Source organism: Pteropus alecto, unplaced genomic scaffold (genome assembly GCF_000325575.1).
Source record: "Pteropus alecto unplaced genomic scaffold, ASM32557v1 scaffold28, whole genome shotgun sequence".
Taxonomy (NCBI): Eukaryota; Metazoa; Chordata; class Mammalia; order Chiroptera; family Pteropodidae; genus Pteropus; species Pteropus alecto.
This window is the reverse complement of record NW_006441063.1, coordinates 3,704,585-3,722,006: the sequence shown is the minus strand read 5'-3', so window position 1 is coordinate 3,722,006 and position 17,422 is coordinate 3,704,585. Positions and strand designations below refer to the sequence as shown.

The 17,422-nt window shown below is 38.2% G+C and overlaps 1 protein-coding gene across 2 annotated transcripts in view; it reads left to right on the top strand.

Moving 5' to 3' along the window:
• The window catches only part of XK (X-linked Kx blood group), a 48,919-nt gene extending 33,480 nt beyond the window's left edge, over positions 1-15,439 (top strand). For both annotated transcript variants that reach the window (XM_025051345.1, XM_006918264.3), the window contains exon 3: positions 11,706-15,439. In XM_025051345.1, coding sequence (XP_024907113.1) covers positions 11,706-12,532 — 827 coding nt within the window. In that variant the 3' untranslated portion in view covers positions 12,533-15,439. The remainder of the gene's footprint in view (positions 1-11,705) is intronic.
• The last annotated feature ends 1,983 nt before the right edge of the window (positions 15,440-17,422 follow it).

The following is a 17,422-nucleotide window of genomic DNA, read 5'->3' as shown; positions in this document are numbered from 1 at the left end:
CTTCCACAAGCAGTGTATAAGTTCCAATTGCTCCACATCCTTGCCAACACTTGGTTTTACTTTTAGTAATACAGAGGATGTGTAGTAGTAGTATGTTGTTTTTGTCTGATGACTAATGAGCTTGAGTTCCTTTTCATGTCTTTAGCAACCATTTTGTGTGTGTGCGTGTGTGTGTGTAGTGACTGTTCAAGTCTTTCACCCATTATAAAAATTGAGTTGTATTTATCCTTTCGGTCCCTATTAATACATTCCTGTATCTCCATGCTTCCATGTGGGATTATTTTCATTGGGCCTGAAATACTACCATTAGTATTTTCTTTAGAGCAGGTCTGCTGGTGACAAATTCCCTCATTTTTGTTTTGTCATAAAGTGTCTTTCTTTTACCTTCATCTTTGGGTATGAAACTATGCAAGAGGTCATTTTCTTCCCACTTTGAGGTATCATATCTTCGTTTTCTGGCTTCTGTTATTTCTGTCGAGATGCCAGCTGTCCTTGTTATTGTTGTTCCTTTGAAGTTAATCTGTTTTTTGGTTTGTTTTTTAAGAAATGAAAATATATGACTGCTTTTTAAGGTTTTCACTTTGACTGGTGCTCAGTAATTTTAACATAATATGCTTGGTTGTGGTTTTCTTCATATTTATCCTATTGGGGATTTAGCTTGATATTTTAACAGTTTGGGGAAATTCTTAGCCATTATCATTTTAAATATTGCTTCTTTTTCTTCAGTGTCCCTGTCTCTGTCTTTGTCTCTCCCTCTGACATTTTCACTTTCCCATAAGTTTCTCATGCTTTTTGTTTCTCTCTTTTCTTCTGACTTGTCTTCTACCTAACACTAATTATCTTTATAGCTATTTCTAATCTAGTAAACCTATCTGTTCATTTCTTAATTGCACTTATTGTATTTGTCAGTTCTAGAATTTTCACTTGAGTTTTTAAAATAGTTTTCAGTCTATGATAAATTTTCTATCTTGTTATGTAATTTTCTTGAACATATTAATTATAGATATTTTAAACTCCATATCAGATAATTACAATATCTGTGTCTCTTATGGGTCTGTTTTTATTATCTATTTTCATTCTTGGATTTTTATCATTTTTTGTTTTTGTTGACATGCCATATTATTTTTAATTAAATGTCATATTTTTATTAAATTTTTATTGAGGCTCTGGGTGAGTTCTCTTTCTCCAGAAACCGTTTACTTTTGTTTATGGCAGGTAATTGGATTAGATACAGATCAACTTGACTCATTCACAATTTGAGTTGGTTGAAGTTTGTACTTCAGTCTTTGGGAGGGCTTATTTATTTCTAGTCATGCTTACTGCTACTATCTTGTCCTTTGGGTTCCCACCAGAAAGCTTTCGGTATATACCAGGACCATTATAGGGCTGGAATATCAAGATACACTCCTACATCCACCTGTTTTGAGAGACTGCTAAAAGCTGTGTTCAGATTGTTAGTCTCTTAGTACCCACTACATATGGGCAAATGTATTGAGGGGGAAAGCAACTTTAGATTTTTTTCTTGGGACTTTTCTTCTCTTTGATTTCTTGACCCCAGAAGTACTGCATTCTGATGCCTTTGAACAGGTGTTTGTACAGTTGTTCTTAGCAGAAGTGTTGAATTGAACCAAAACAAACTAATTTTCCGCTGTCAGCATGGAAATCTTTTTGCTTTTTGACGCATTTTTTTAGGAAATTAAAAAAGCATAAAAAGATAGAATTGTACTATCTTTTTTTAAAATTTCAGATGTTCATTGATGGTTGTGGGTAAGGCTAATATATTGTTCTTAAATTAATCTATGCAGATCTGGCCTTTGAATTCTAGCAAACTTTTAGGATACATATGGGACAACGTGAAATCTGTAATGAGCTTGTTCCATAGTTAAGAACCAGAATCAACTAAGGAAGATATTCAAATGGCCAATAAACAAATGAAAGATACTCGACATCATTAGTTATCAGGAAAATGCAAATCCAGATCACATTCACTCGAATGGCTAGAATCAAAAAGTTAATAATAATAAAAATTCAAGTTAATAATAACAACAAACATTGATGAGGATGTAGAGAAATTAGAACCCTCGTGCATTGCTGATGGGAATGTAAAATAGTGCAGTCACTTTGCAAAATTGTCTGACAGTTCTTCAAACAATTAAACATAAAGTTATCATCTGACCCAGCAATTCTACTCCTATAGATCCAAGAAAAATGGACAACACAGTTGTGTAGGAATGTTCATAGCAGCACTATTCGCGATAGCGATAAGGTGGAAACAGTTCAAATTTCCGTCAACTGATGAATGGATAAAAAATGTAGTATATCTGTATGTTGGAATGTTATTTGAGGTTTTCTTGGAATATTATTTGGCCATGAAAAGATGCATAAAAGGGGTCAAATATATGGTAATCAAAGGAAGCTAGACTTTTGGTGGTCTATACTCTAGCACACAGTAGCATATACAGATATTGAATTATACTGTTGTGCACCCGAAATTTATATAATGTTATTAGCTAAAGTTACCTCAATAGGAAGGAAGGAAGGGAGGAAGGGAGGAAGGGAGGAAGGGAGGAAGGGAGGAAGGGAGGAAGGAAGAAAGGAAGGAAGGAAGGAAGGAAGGAAGGAAGGAAGGAAGGAAGGGAGGGAGGAAGGAAGGAGGGAGGAAGGAAGGAAGGGAGGGAGGAAGGGAGGGAGGAAGAGTAGGAGGGAGGGAGGAAGGAAGGAAGGAAGGAAGAAAGAAGAAAAGAAGGGAAGGGATTAAGATTGACTCCAATGGTGGTTGCACATATCTGTGAATCTATTTTTAAAAACCCCATAAAATTGTACATTGTATACTGTGAATTACATGGTATGTAAATTATATCTTGGTAAAGCTGTTAAAGAACAAAAGCAGTATTTGTGGTAGCGACTGAGGAGGAAAGGTGGCAGATATGGCTACAAGCTCATAGTGATGATAATCGCTCTCATTTTCAACCTCTTCATTAACAGTTTGCTAACCAGTTGTCAGGGCCTGGAGTGAAATTAAAGCAGAACATTGGGTCCTAGGATGAGTGGTCAAGGATAACTCCAGAGAGTAAGCCATGGAATCCAGCAAAAACAACGATCTGGATAACTGGCCAGGAAGACAACACTACCAGGATAACCCAGACTTGTCTTAATTCTGGTTGGGCCCCACATCCTGAAGCAGTACTTCGCTTCCTTAGTTACTTCTATGGTCAGAGAATGTTGCACTGTTCCTACATCTCCCTGTTTGCAGGCCTCCCTCCTGTACCTCAAAAAAAAACTTTTTCAGAGTAAGACTTAAGTCTTAAAGATCTTTTCTAATTTGGATTCTACTTCTCAAATGTTGGAAATGGGTGCAACTCTTCTTTTATTATTAAAGATTATTAAAGTATAGTTGACATACAATATAATATTAATTTAAGGTGTACAACATAGTGATTAGATATTTATATACCGTACTATATGATCACCACAATAAGTCTAAAAACCATTTGTCACCATACAAAGCTATTATGATATTATTGGCTATATTCCCTGTGCTGTACATTACATCCCTGTGATTTATTTATTTTATAACTAGAAGTTTGTACCTCTTATTCCCCTTTACCTTTTTCACTCACCCTCCCCTACCCCAGCTACAACTTCTTAATTGAGGAAGGCACATGAGAAAGGCAAGTGTATTTACATAGGAAGCCCATAACCCTAGAAGTCACCCTCTGGTAATAGGCTTTGAGAATTCTCATTTCTGAGTTCAATTATGTCTGTGAGAGATTTGGAGCCTAAATTACTCATTCAGTGGTGAAAAAAGGCAGTTCACAGATTGTGTAATTTTTGATTCATTTATTCAACATGCATAAATCAATAACCTACTTTGTGCCAATCACTGTGTTAGGCGCTGGTGATAATCTGTATGAAACAGTAGCTACCTCTAGGAGAGTACACTAAACCAAAAGTACCAAGTGATGAAATAAAGATATGCATAGGTGGCTGTGAAAGCCCAACAGAGTGGCAGTTAATTGAGCTTGGGAGTGTCTTGGAAGCACAACTGAATGAATGTAATTGAATAAAGGCTGAGGAAAGGCATCATTGATGAGGTAACACTTTAACTGAACCTTGAAGAACAAGTAGGGTTTATTCAGGCAAAGAAAAGAGGAAGGCTGGTGGCAGAGAAATAGATGAGTTAGAGCCCTGTGGCAAGAGCCATGAAAGTAAACAAGTGACAGAACCAGAAAGGGAGGAGGAAGATAACTTAGAGCAGTACTTCTCAAACTTTAGTGGCCATACAGTCACTTGGAAAATCTTGTTAAAATACAGATTCTGACTCAATGGGTCTGAGGTGGAGCACTTCTAATAAACTCCTAGTCAATGTCAATGCTGCTGGTTTATGAGCCACACTGAGTAGCAAGAGCTTATGGATCTGTTTGGGTGTGACAGGAGAGGAAGGTGAAAAGTTCAAGTTAACACATAGATTTCTAGATAGGATGATCTGCAGTGATGGTGTCATGAACTGCTAGAGGAAATATAAGAGGAGATTTCAAGGAAATACAAGTTTTTTCTGTCCGTGTTTTTTGTTTGTTTGTTTGTTTTGTTTTGTTTTGTTTTGGTTCTGGTTTTGGTTTTTGAGTCACCTATAAGGTATCTAGGAAGAGAAATCTGGTAGGCCTAAGGTTAGAAGGAGAAAATAAAACCATGGTTCCTGAATGGAAGAGAAAGATGTGCCTATGAAAGAAAATGAGAAGGGGCTGCAAAGAAAGTGAGAGGATGATTAGGAGAAAATGATGCGATCACTTCCACAAGAAAAGTTTCAAGAAGGTGGGAATGAACAGCATCAAACGTTGCAGAGATATCAGGAAGGAGCAAGACCAGAATCCAAACTACGTGGAGTTGAGGATTAGAATGTGAGTATTTTGATTAGAGATAAATTAATTTAAGAGAGTTGGCTGAAAAGGGTCAGAGTGTAGTACTAGATAGAAGTGCAGGGTGAAGGAAGAACTTTTTCCTCTCTCCCTCCCTCACCCTTTTCTTTTTTCTTCCTTCTTTCCTTTCTCCTTCTTCCCACCCTCACTTCCTTAAGGAAGGAAGTATTATTTAGAAATTTTCCAATACACAAAAAGATTGAGAGAATATTATAAATCTCCATGTAGCTATCACATAGCTTCAACAATTTTGTATGGTTTTGCCAACTACTATGGTTTTTTAGATGCAGCTAACTTAGGCATATTCATATACTCAGGAAAAAGGGCCAAGATAGGGAGAGCAGTTGAAAATTTAGGAGAGGAAAATGATAATTGATGGAGCAAGATTTTTGAGAAGGAGGCAGTCATGGAGTATAGTACAGGTAGAGATCCTGGCTCCAGATAATGAGAAAGATACCTTGTCTACTGCATTGAGAGAAAGAGTTAAAAATCACAGCCCCTCAGAAATCTGGTTAAAATTTCAATTTCCAGAAGCTTACTGTGCTAATTCATCCAGTTTCCTTCTGCCACTGCATACCATATCCCTTCAGGCTGTTTTAGTTCCTCCCTTGAAGCTGTTCACGAAGTTTTTTGAAAAATCTATTCCACCCGAGAATTTCACAAGTTCAGCCATTTTACTGAAGATCCATTGTCCGTGGACAGTGGTCGCATTACAGAGAATGACCACTTACCACCTTCCATCTTGGAAGCAGCCTCTGTTATCTCTCCAAAGTAACAGAGAAACTGTTAGAATTCCTTTCCTAAGAGAAATCCTTGGGAAGGAAATGGTGTCCATCACTTAACCTAGAGATTAAGTTTTTGGTATTAAGTTAGGAAATGAGCAAATCATGCCTAATAAATTCATGCCTGTGAAATAGGAAGATAGTTCATTTGGAAGTTTTTTTGGCCGGAATTGAACGAGAAGCTTTATAAGTGAGGCAGAGGTTTGGAATATTGCCAAAACCTTTTTAGTTTTACCTAAAATGATGTCTTGCCTTCTAATAAAAGATGAAAATGGCAAAATGCACCCCCCACACATACACACACCTTCATAGGAAATGAGAATAGGATTATTAGGGAACATTAGACTTCTCCGAAGTGCCACTTAAATAGGTGGAACTGCCAACTGCTCCCTTTTTGTGTTGACTGTGCGAAGATGAGGTTGGGAAATGATGTCAGGGAATGTTTATTCATTTAAGTCTGAATAAGTAGGTATTTGCATGAGTATCATCCTAGCCATTCATTAGATACCAGCTGAATTCTAGAGGTAGAAATATACTTTCCAAGCATTTTGTACAAGCTTCTTATCTCCCAAGTGTATCTCTCTTCCTACCCCCTTCTTTTTTAATTTTTTTTTCAGTTACAGTTGACATAGAATATAATATTAGTTTCAGGGGTACAACATGGTGATTAGACATTTATATAACTTACAAAGTGATCACCCTGATAAATCTAATACCCATCTGACACCATGCGTAGTTATTAACATATTATTGACTATATTCCCTATGCTGTACTTTATATCCCATGACTATTTTGTAACTAGCAAATTGTACTTCTTAATCCCTTCACCTTTTTCATCCATCCCTCCAAATCCCCCTTCCAAAATGTTCTCTGTATCTATAACTTTGTTTCTGTTTTGTTCATTTATTTTATTCTTTAGATTCCACATGTAAGTGAAATCAAATAGCATTTGTCTTTCTCTAACTGACTTATTCCACTCAGCACAATACCCTCAGGGTCCATACATATCGTTGCAGATGGCAAGATTTCATTCTTTTTTATGGCTGACTAATATTCCATTATACCACCTCTTTATCCATTCCTTCACTGATGGACACCTAAGTTGCCTCCATATCTTGGCTATTGTAAATAATGCTGCAATGAACATATAGATGCACATTGTCTTTTTGAATTAGTGTTTCAGATTTCTTCAGATAAATACCCAGAAGTGAGATTACTGGGTACTTCTTTGTCTCTTGTTATATTTTTGTTTTAAAGTCTATTTTGTCTGGCATTCATATTGTTACCCCAGCTTTTGTTTGTTTGTTTGTTTGTTTGTTACCATTTTCATGAAATATATTTTTCCATCCCTTTACTTTCAGTCTGTGTGGGTCTTTCGATCTGAAGTGAATCTCTTATAGCCAGCTTATGTAATGGTCTTGCTTTCTTATCCATTCAGCTACCCTATGTCTTTTGATTAGAGCATTTAATCCATTTACATTAAAAGTAATTGTTGATACATATGTAGTTATTGCTATTTTATTGTTTATATTTTTGATCTTCTTCTTAAACAAGTCCCTCTAACATTTTTTTGTAATACTTGTTTGGTGGTCATAAACTCCTTTAGCTTTTTCTTATCTCAGAAGCTCTTTATCTGTCCTTCGATTTTAAATGATAACTTTGCTTGGGTAGAGTAACCTTGGCTATAGGTCCTTACTTTATATCACTTTGAATATTTCCTGCCAGTCCCTTCTGGTCTGTAAAGTTTCTGTTGAGAAATCAGCTGACAGACTTATAGAAGCTCCCTTGTAGGTAACTAACTGCCTTCCTCTTACTGCTTTTAAGATTCTGTCTTTGTCTTAGGTATTTTAATGATGATGTGTCTTGGTGTGGGCTTCATCTCGTTTGTGATTCTCTGGGCTTCCTGGGCTTGTATGCCTATTTCTTTCATGAGGTTAGGGAAGTTTTCCATTATTATTTCTTGAAATAGGTTTTCAATTCTTGCTCTCTCTCTTCTTCTTTTGGTACCCCTACAATGTGAATGTTGGTATGCTTGACATTGTTTCAGAGGCCCCTTAAATTATCCTCATTTTTTGGATTCTTTTTTCTTGTTGCTGTTCTGATTGGGTGTTTTCTGCTACCTTATGTTCTAAATCACTAATTCAGTCCTCTGTTTCATCTAATCTGTTGATTCCCTCTAATGTATTTTTCATTTCTTTCAGTTACCGTATTCTTTATTTCTGACTGGTTCCCTTTTATGTTTTCTATCTCTATTTTTATGTTTTCCATCTCTTTGCTAAAGCTCTTATTGAGTTCATCTACTCTTCTCCTAAATTCATTAAGCATCCTTATTGGCATTGTTTTGAAATCTGCATCTGGTAGATCACTTTGCTCCATTTTGTTTAGTTCTTTCTCTGGAGCTTTGTTCTGTTCTTTCAATTGGGACTTGTTTCTTTGTCTCCACATTTTGACTGCCTCCCTGTTTTTATTTCTATGTATTAGGTAGGGCTGCTATGTCTCACAGTCTCAGTAGAGTGGCCTTATGTAGTAGATGTCCTGTGGGTCCCAGTGGCATAGTCTCCCTGGTCACCTGAGTCAGGGGCTCCATGTGTGTCCAGTATGCATTGAATATGACCTCCTGTTATATTTGAGGCTTGATTACTGTTTGCACGTCAATGGGAAGTATTGACCCTTGGACTGATTGGTTGTGAGGACTGGCCATGACCAGTGGAGGAGCTGTTGTGCAGGTGCTGAGCCTATGGAGCAAGATTCGCTTTAGCAGGGCCCTGGTGCCTGACCATGGTGCCTTTTTGGTGTGTTGTTCCCAGATGCGGCCCTTGGTGGCGCTTGGGCTCAGTCTAAAGCCAGCCACTGGGCATGTCACTCTGAGGACTCCTGGGAGGGGACCTTGCACAGGCCAAGTTCAGCCACAGCCTGTGCTTTGCTCGGGGCCACCTGACATGAGCCACCAAGCAATCCGAAGATGGTGGCCACCCATGCTGGGCTTGGAGGTGCCTTGAGAGGCCAAGCCACAAACTGAGGCTGATGTCTGCTATTGCTAGGCTTGGGATGTTCAGCAAGAGGTACAAGGTACGCCAAGGCCAGACACTGCTTGTTTTGAGTTTGTGAACCTTTGAGAGATTTTAGGAAATTCCGCAGCATGAGCCAAGACAGGCCATTTGTATGGAGAAGGCACTGGAAGTGGCTTGGGTGGGCCCACAAGTGGGTGAGGTGGGGTCTCAGGGCAGGGCCACACATGTTAGCCAGGTTGACAGAAACTCAGATATGGCCACCTACATCTGCACACTAGGAGCGGGGAGGGCCCAACAAAGAAACAGTAGCTTCTGCGAGCACTTCTGTCTGGGAAAAAGCTGCTCCTCCAGTCTTTGCCCTGAAGTCAGACAAATCAGTTCTTCCCTGTGTGTTCCTGGTGCCTTTCAAGCTGCTGCCACAGTGCTAGAACTCAGAGGAATGAGTCCGTCCATGTGTGCAGGCTCTTTAAGAGGAATGTCTAGGACTCTAGCAGCCCTCCGTCTCACTCAGCCACAATCTTGTCTGGTTTTCACAGCTAGAAGTTGACAGGACTTCTCTTCCTGGCATTAGAACCCTGGACTGGGGAGCCCGCTGTGAGACCAAGACTTCTCTCCTCCAGGGGGACCTCCACAGTTGAGATATCTCTCTTAATTTTTAAATGCCACATGTAGGTGTGGGACCAGTTTGTTTAGCATCTCCGTGCCTTCTATTAGTCTTGATGTGGTTTTTTCTGTATGTCCTTAGTTGTAGGACTTCTTTTCAGATAGACTTCAGGCAATTTTCAATGATGGTTATTCTGTAGTTTATTTGTAATTTTGATGTGATTGTGAGAGGAGGCAAGCTCAGCGTTTACCTACTCTGCCATCTTAACCGGAAACTTCTTGGCTCTCTTTCTGTGACATTTTGCATGAGCACCCAACAGTGGGAGTGATGATTGAGGTCAGTGATTTCAGGACAATTTCTTTGCATTCTCAGAAGGCTTCGGTGGTAGAATGCTACTAAAGGATTGGATAATAATTGGCTGTCTTGATAGAGAAAAAGATGTAATTTGGATATAATTGGCCTAACATGGGAAAAATGAATAAATGCTTTAAAATTGGGTCATTACATTGTTAAAAGTAATAAATAATTTGGCATTAAAGTATCATAAATATAACAGTATAAATACTGTATGTGTATGAATACATAATTTACATTTTAATTATTTATGCTTAGTTCATCTGCATTTCAAGTATTTTTCTTATAGTGGGAAAAACATAAGGACTAAGAGAAAATTATTCAATACTAGGTTCTTAAGGTATAGAAATTTGTAAACACACATATAAAAATATGTCACCAATATGTACTGATTTAAAATGTTTCATCGAAATAGCCTCTCCGGAAAAATAACTCAGTCCAATTACCTCCCAGCCTACTCCCGTGATAGTACTTCTTTATTTTAAATTTGATTAGTAGACAACAATCTATACAGTGAGTGATATTGGTGATTTAAATCAATGTCAAAGACTATGAGAAAAGTTGATGCTTTGAGTAAAATTGAGTTTCTCCCAGGCAAATAAGTACCAAGGCTTCAGAGTTTTTATGCCAACCAAATATAGACATTTTCTCGTTGACTCAGAACTTAAGAAAAAATCCTTTATTTCATGCATTTAAAATTATACATTTAGACAGAGACAGTTATGTTACATGGACATTGCATTTTAAGAATCAGGCACAGAAGGTATTACCACCTCAATTTTATGGGTGATAAAAAGAACCCAAAGAGATGTCCATTTCCCCAGTGTAGCCTGGCAAGACAAGACTAAAACCAGAGCCAGACTCTTGTTTTCTGACTCCAAGCCCTGCCTCACCTCCCTCTTTGCTCCAGTGTTTGGAGGTAGTGGTAGCCTGTAATAAGTAATTATATTTCCATTTTGACCATACAGTCTGTGCTTATGAATTGGCGGCACATTTCTTAGATAACAGAACTCACAGCCAACAGTGTCATGCTCTCAAACACAGTACCATGCTCCATTTAAATGAGCCACATCTTGTCCTGCTGTTTTATATAAACTGGATAAACCCATTAGCCATAAGTTATTTTAAGAAATAAACAGCTAGAGTTAAGACTTCTTAAAACACTAAGGCCCTTCAGCCTAAGACAGATGGACTCTCAGTAACAGATTTTCATTTCTTCAGCAATCTGCAGAATTCGAGACTGTAACTACTAAAGAGTAAAGAAAAGTGAGCATTCTCTAATCAGAATATCAATATTAAAAGTCCTGCAGAAAGAGAGGAACTTGGCGAGCAATTTATTGTTGAGGGCCTTCTGTTTGTGTACCTACTCCTGGTATATGTTGAAGGATATCAAGAAGAAATATCAGACGTGGTCACTCTTGACTCTTCAGGAGCATGTAAGCTAATTGAGGAAATAAAATGTACCGTTTAAGGGAGACTACATATTCAGACAGAGCAAGATGAGGTTAGGAGGGTGTTTTAGTTTGAGCTGACCCTGAAGCAGACCCTGAGACAAGTATTTGAGTGCTGCAGGTATTTTTGAAGGACAGTGTAAGGAACATGGGAGAAGGGAAATGAGATGCGGAAGGGAAGGCAGCCAATAAAGTGAACGTTATTGGACAACTGTCAACGTGGGTGACTTTAAAGTAATCCTATGAGAAAATACTGGTAAACAGTATAGAATACCTGACTCAGAATTATTCTACTCAAGGGGTGGGGGAGCTAGAGTAATTACATTCCAGATATTATCAGGCCTGTAATTGGGGTATTGAGGGCTCTCCCAGGGGTACTAATTCCCCAGAACTGTCCAGCACCTGGGCAAAGCATCCTTCTACAGCCCGAGAAAAAGCCCTACTGTACAGTGAGTAGATACTGACCGGTGGAAGTCAGTCTGGGCACGGAAGGTTCCAAGGAATATGGGTAGAGGACTGACAGTGTCTGCCACAGTAGCATTCTTGGTGGAGGTGAGACTTGACAGTGCTTCTCTTCTCTCCCCAGGTCTTTGCATGTTCCTATCCCTGTTGTCCATTGTGTATGGAGCCTTACGCTGCAACATCCTAGCCATCAAGATCAAGTATGATGAATATGATGTCAAGGTGAAACCTCTGGCCTATGTCTGTATCTTCCTCTGGAGGAGCTTTGAGATTGCCACCCGTGTCATTGTCTTGGTGCTCTTTACCTCCGTCCTGAAGGCCTGGGTGGTGCTGGTCATACTCATCAACTTCTTCAGTTTCTTCATATACCCCTGGATCCTTTTCTGGTGCAGCGGCTCCCCATTCCCTGAGAACATCGAGAAGGCCCTCAGTCGAGTGGGCACCACCATCGTACTATGCTTTCTCACCTTACTCTATGCCGGTATCAACATGTTCTGCTGGTCAGCAGTGCAGCTGAAAATCAATAACCCTGACCTCATCAGCAAGTCCCAAAACTGGTACTGGCTACTGGTATACTACATGCTAAGATTCATTGAGAATGCCTTCCTCCTCCTCATGTGGTATCTTTACAAGACCGATATCTATATGTATGTGTGTGCACCTCTGTTGATTCTGAAGTTGCTCATTGGGTATTGCACAGCCGTTCTGTTTATGCTGGTGTTCTATCAGTTCTTCCACCCTTGCAAAAAGCTCTTTTCCTCCAGTGTTTCTGACAGCTTTCAGCAGTGGCTAAAGTGTGTTTGCTGTCCCTGCAGGCGACAGAAATCCTCCGAGTCTATAGGAAAGACAGATCTAAGGTCACCCGAAGACAGAGATGAGACACCTTCTAGCAGTAAAATAAGTTCTATGCCGAGCCAGATCTTGACGGCCGATGAGTCATGCTCTGCTTAATGAGACTTGAGTCTCTTGTTTTCTGGGGTAATCCCTGTTCTTCATATAAGTGATGATCCCTGCACAGTTAATAAAGCAGGAATTTAGCTCTCAACTTCTTGTGAGTTGCTCCCCTTTAGAGAGCTCTTGGGTATGTGGGAACTATTGAGAGAAGCCAGGGAAACCCCTGAGTGTTGGAGGGGTAGCCTAAGGCACCACCATTTATAGTTGACCGTGTTCTCCCAGGTGTTACTGGTCTTTTCACTGACAAAGTACCCATAATATCTGTTGAGCTGGTTAGATCCATCAGGTAGAATGAGGACAGGGGCTTTCTTGTTTTCTAGTTTTATGGACTGCTGGTCTAGGTAGCCAAATGTTTTATTATCCCTGAACATACTTTTCATCCAAGAGCTATCCTAATGACCAGAGAAGGTTACTGGGGTTTTGCAATCAGCAACATAATTTCCGTCAGAGTTTTCATAGAGGGCTGTTCAAGGTTGGTTTTTGAGTAGACAGATGTTCCATTTGTATCTCATTAAGGCTCTTTGTATATAACCAACTGTAGCCACCTTGATCTGCTATCTCTAATTGATTCAAAAGTCTAGATTTGGAGACTTTATTCCCAAAGATCCATGGATGCAAAATTGAATTCTAAATTTCGTTATGGCAGCCCTAGAATTTTAGGAAAGTGGTGTGTTCCTTCAATATATTGAATAAATTCTCGATCAAGAGAGTTGTTAAAACACCAAAATGATGGTGGCTTTTGTAAGCAGAATTCCTACCTTCTCGGAAGGGTTGAAGATATGAATTTGTTAGAAGGTAGGCTTAAACCTCTTCAAGGTTCAGTCCTGTCCTACAATTTTGGAAAATTTCTAACAGAACTTACTATGATTTACCTTCTTAATAAAGAAGAAAATAAAACTTACAGTCTTTACTTCCCCTCTTCCTTACCTGTCAGGAAAGTTTCAGACAAAAGTTACCTTGGTTAACTTAAGTTTTCTAGAAAACTCCACAGAAATCTTTCACCTAACACAGGTATATAGGACATTTTACTTTTTATTATTTGAAGGAAAAGGTTTTTCTTCTCCCTCCAAATTAGATACGACTTCAGAAACCTTAAAATTATAAAGTGATAAAATGACCAGAAGATTTTTGTTTTTAACTGAATGCATTTTGATTTGGCATGATTATGAGTTAATGTAAACAAGATTCCCAATTTTATCCTTCTACATTCTCCTATCTTCGGTATAATTTCTGAACCCTATTCATTTCATAAAAGGATTGCTTAGCATATCCTCAGTCTCCCTGGAAAAATTCCTGGATTTAGTGCCATTATTTCTACTATAAGAACCTTGATGATGAAATATCTAGAAGCAGGTAACCTGTCACTGACTAAGCTGGACATTACAGGTCAATCAGGGTTGACAGTCTAAGGACTTGGCTGAACTTTCTGACCCATCTAGTTTCAGCCAGTCTATGAAGGGACAGGTTAAATATGGTGAGCTTGAGCAGGAGTTGTGGTCATAATTAGACAGGGATGAAGAGACTGGTACTTCCCAGTCTTGGTTTGGAAGCCTGTTTCAAGAACCATTATAAAATCTGAGCCTTTAAATACATTTTAAGTCATTTTGATGTAGAAGATAGGTAAGCATTTTGAGTGACCTCAAACCACACTAACAGTGATGGTCCATCAGACTCCTAAAGCCCAATTATGAGCCACTTATATAAGGACAAAGAGGTTTGGTAACTAAATTTTGTCATTTTGTCATTTTTAACCCTAGATATACAGATACCCCTGCTTTTGGGCCATGTATGTTCATTTACTTGTGGGGAAAGAAACCACCCCTTTCATTTGTACATGACGAAAATTTAAGTCATGGAGAACTGAGAATTTTTGTTTTAAAATTATTTATATTATACCTCTGAGATGGTAAAATTATAGGTCAGACTGCAGAGCTAGGCTGCCCTAAAGACAAACCAGCAAATTCTCTCAAGTGTTGAGATTTAAAATGTGGTTTTCAGTTATAATTCCAATTTCCAAAATTCTCAGTGCTTTGTCTAATTAATTATATACCATAACTTGTCATGACAGCTGCTCCAACTGAATTACTATCATTTCGCTGGATGGAAGTAAAGTATTTCTTCAAAATATATTGAAATAAGATCATCAAACATGTTTAGACTTTCTCTCTTCATTAGTGGAGACAGCATAGTGTAGAGATTGGCATCTCCCTGTCAAGCCCAAGTTACCTAACTGCTCTTTGCCTCAGTTTCCTCGCCCACCAAATTTGGATGATATACTTGCCTAGCCTACCTCACAAGGTTGTTGGAAAGATCAAATTAAATTATAGGTGTGAAAATGCTTTGAAAATATTTTTAAAGTGCCATAAATATTGAAGGAGTTGTTATTATAGTTATTCAAATCTATAAACAGGTTATTATTATTTTTTTTTACTGTTAGAAAAGTAACAGCAGCATCATCCACATGAGTGTCTTGAGTGAATATGCTGGCCTTTGGCCTTAAAGAAGGGCAAGTGTAAGTGGTCTTTACTCTTAGAGAAAATTCAGCCCTTGCCCTTCCTCTTACCATTAGTTACTTACAAAAATTAGTACCCAAACACTTGATACTTGAAGAAAAAACACCCACTGCAATCTGAGAAATTGCTTTTGATGGCAGATGAGTTTATCATTTTTGTATCTATCATCTTTCATAAAGAACATAGCAGCATCTTTTGATAATTTACAACTTGAATGCCTGATCTTGCTAGACTTTAATCGAATGTGGGTTTAATCTTTTCAGCCTTGTAGATGGGAAAATAAACATTAAAATTGATTGTCAAATACAGCATTTCCTTGGAACCACCTTAGAATATTAGTGCTATGGTTATGAGTGTATGTGTCAGTATTTCTCAGCCAGTAAATTGTGGATGTGAGCTTTTGCAGGCTGCTTCTGTGCAGCCATTGACTCTAATATTGTTTATGTTTCTTCATATAATAAATTAATTTTTCAATTTCTCCTTGCGTTTCATTCCTAATACAGTCTTTTTATGGCTTTTTGACTTCAGAAACTATTTTTAAAACAGTAATTTGAAAATGGTTGTGTTGTGATTAATTATGGTTTTGTAACCTCACCTGGAAATTCCTTCTGTAGCGTGAGAAATCTGAGAGTGCTAGGATTCTGCCTTGTAAGACTAACAGTCCATGGAATCACCTCTGATTGTTTTATAAACATTTATTCCATTTGTTAAAATTATACTGCTAGATACTAAGATTCTGCTCAGCTAGCTGTCTGTGATTGCTATATGAGATACAAAAAAAGAGAGACAATATAAATCTCTTCTAGACAAATTGTATACTGATTCAGAAATATATACCAAAGGGGTGACTTGATATTAACATGAACAAATAATCTAATTTAAATGATGATCCATGGTTGGAAAAATACCAGTTATTTATTAACGGGGTCATTTCAGATCATTAGATAGACATTCATTGTTTCAGTAATTCCTTTTCTTCTGAAGGTGGCCTTGGAATTTGGAAGGATATAGCTATAAGATAAGTCTTTTAAAAGAGATCTCTTGGTGTTAAATAAATCCCTTAAGAAAACAATTTATGCAAGTACAGAGTTTAAGTAGATCAATCTAAAATTACTTCATTTGGTATGTAAATGTTTTATTTTAAATTATTTCAAGCTAATAGTAGAGCCTGAAGAATAGTGCAAGGAATTCCTTTATATCCTTCACCTAGATTCACCTATTAACATTTTGCCATGTTTGCTTAATCATTCTCACTTTTTCTTACCCCTCTTTTCCTAAGTACTTCAGTGTGTATTTCCTAAGAACAAAGGCATTCTCTTACTTAGTCATAGTACAATGATCAAATTTGGGAAACATTGGATATAATACTAGTATCTAATCTAGAGTCCATATTCCATTTAATAATTGTACCAGTCACTTCATTTGCTCTCACAAAGCTTCCTCAATGTAAATCTACTCAATTCTCTTCTATGGAGTTCTCTTTAAAGTTATGAGTAAGTTTTAACTTGCCTATGAATGCTAGGAAAACTACGGCATACTTTGAAAAGCTATTTGAAGAAAACATATGCATGTTGTCAGTACTAATTAATACCTTAAAACCGTAAGTTTGGAATGTTTACTGGTGAACTGTGGGTCATTCTTTTCCATGGATATCCATTTTAGCCATAAAGTGTTTACTACTTAATGTGTGAGCCTGTGGTTCTCTTCCCATCCCTGCCCCACTGTGATAATTATTTTACAGTGTTTAGGCCCAAGTATGTAAAATTAGGAAGACTGTGAGGGAAGTATATATTATTTCTCTATGGCTATATTTCTCCGGGCCCCTCCTTCCGGGAGACTATATTCTCTACAAACATCTTTCCAAAAGGGAAAGAACTCAGAAATGTCAATCATATACTATAAAGGAGTAACGTTTTGAGCCTTTTCTCTTTTTCAGAAAAATGCACTTCATAGAAGCAGAGATTTGTACAGAGCTGGGAATTCAGATACAACCCCAAGCCCTCCTTTCCCAGGACATAACACAGCCTATCAGACTAGGCTCCTCACCTGCTAAGGAGGTGTGTCTGCCATAGAAGCCTGCTCGAGGGAATGTGTCACTCCTTGTCACCCTCTCTGCATGGTTGTGTCTCTGGAAATTATTAGGCCAAGAAGGTCTGAAACAGCATTGCTTTAAGCAGCTTTTGGAACCCAGAACATCTTTGGAGTATGTAGCAGTATGCAGCTGCATCTCTTTGCAGCAGGTGATGAGGAAACTTCCCACCCAGAGTCCACTGTGGCATACACCTTCCTGTGAGGGGTTTCAGGCTTTGCCTCTTCCCAAGGAGAGATTCATCCAGATAGATTTTTGAGATTCTGCATGTGTTTCTGCTCTCTC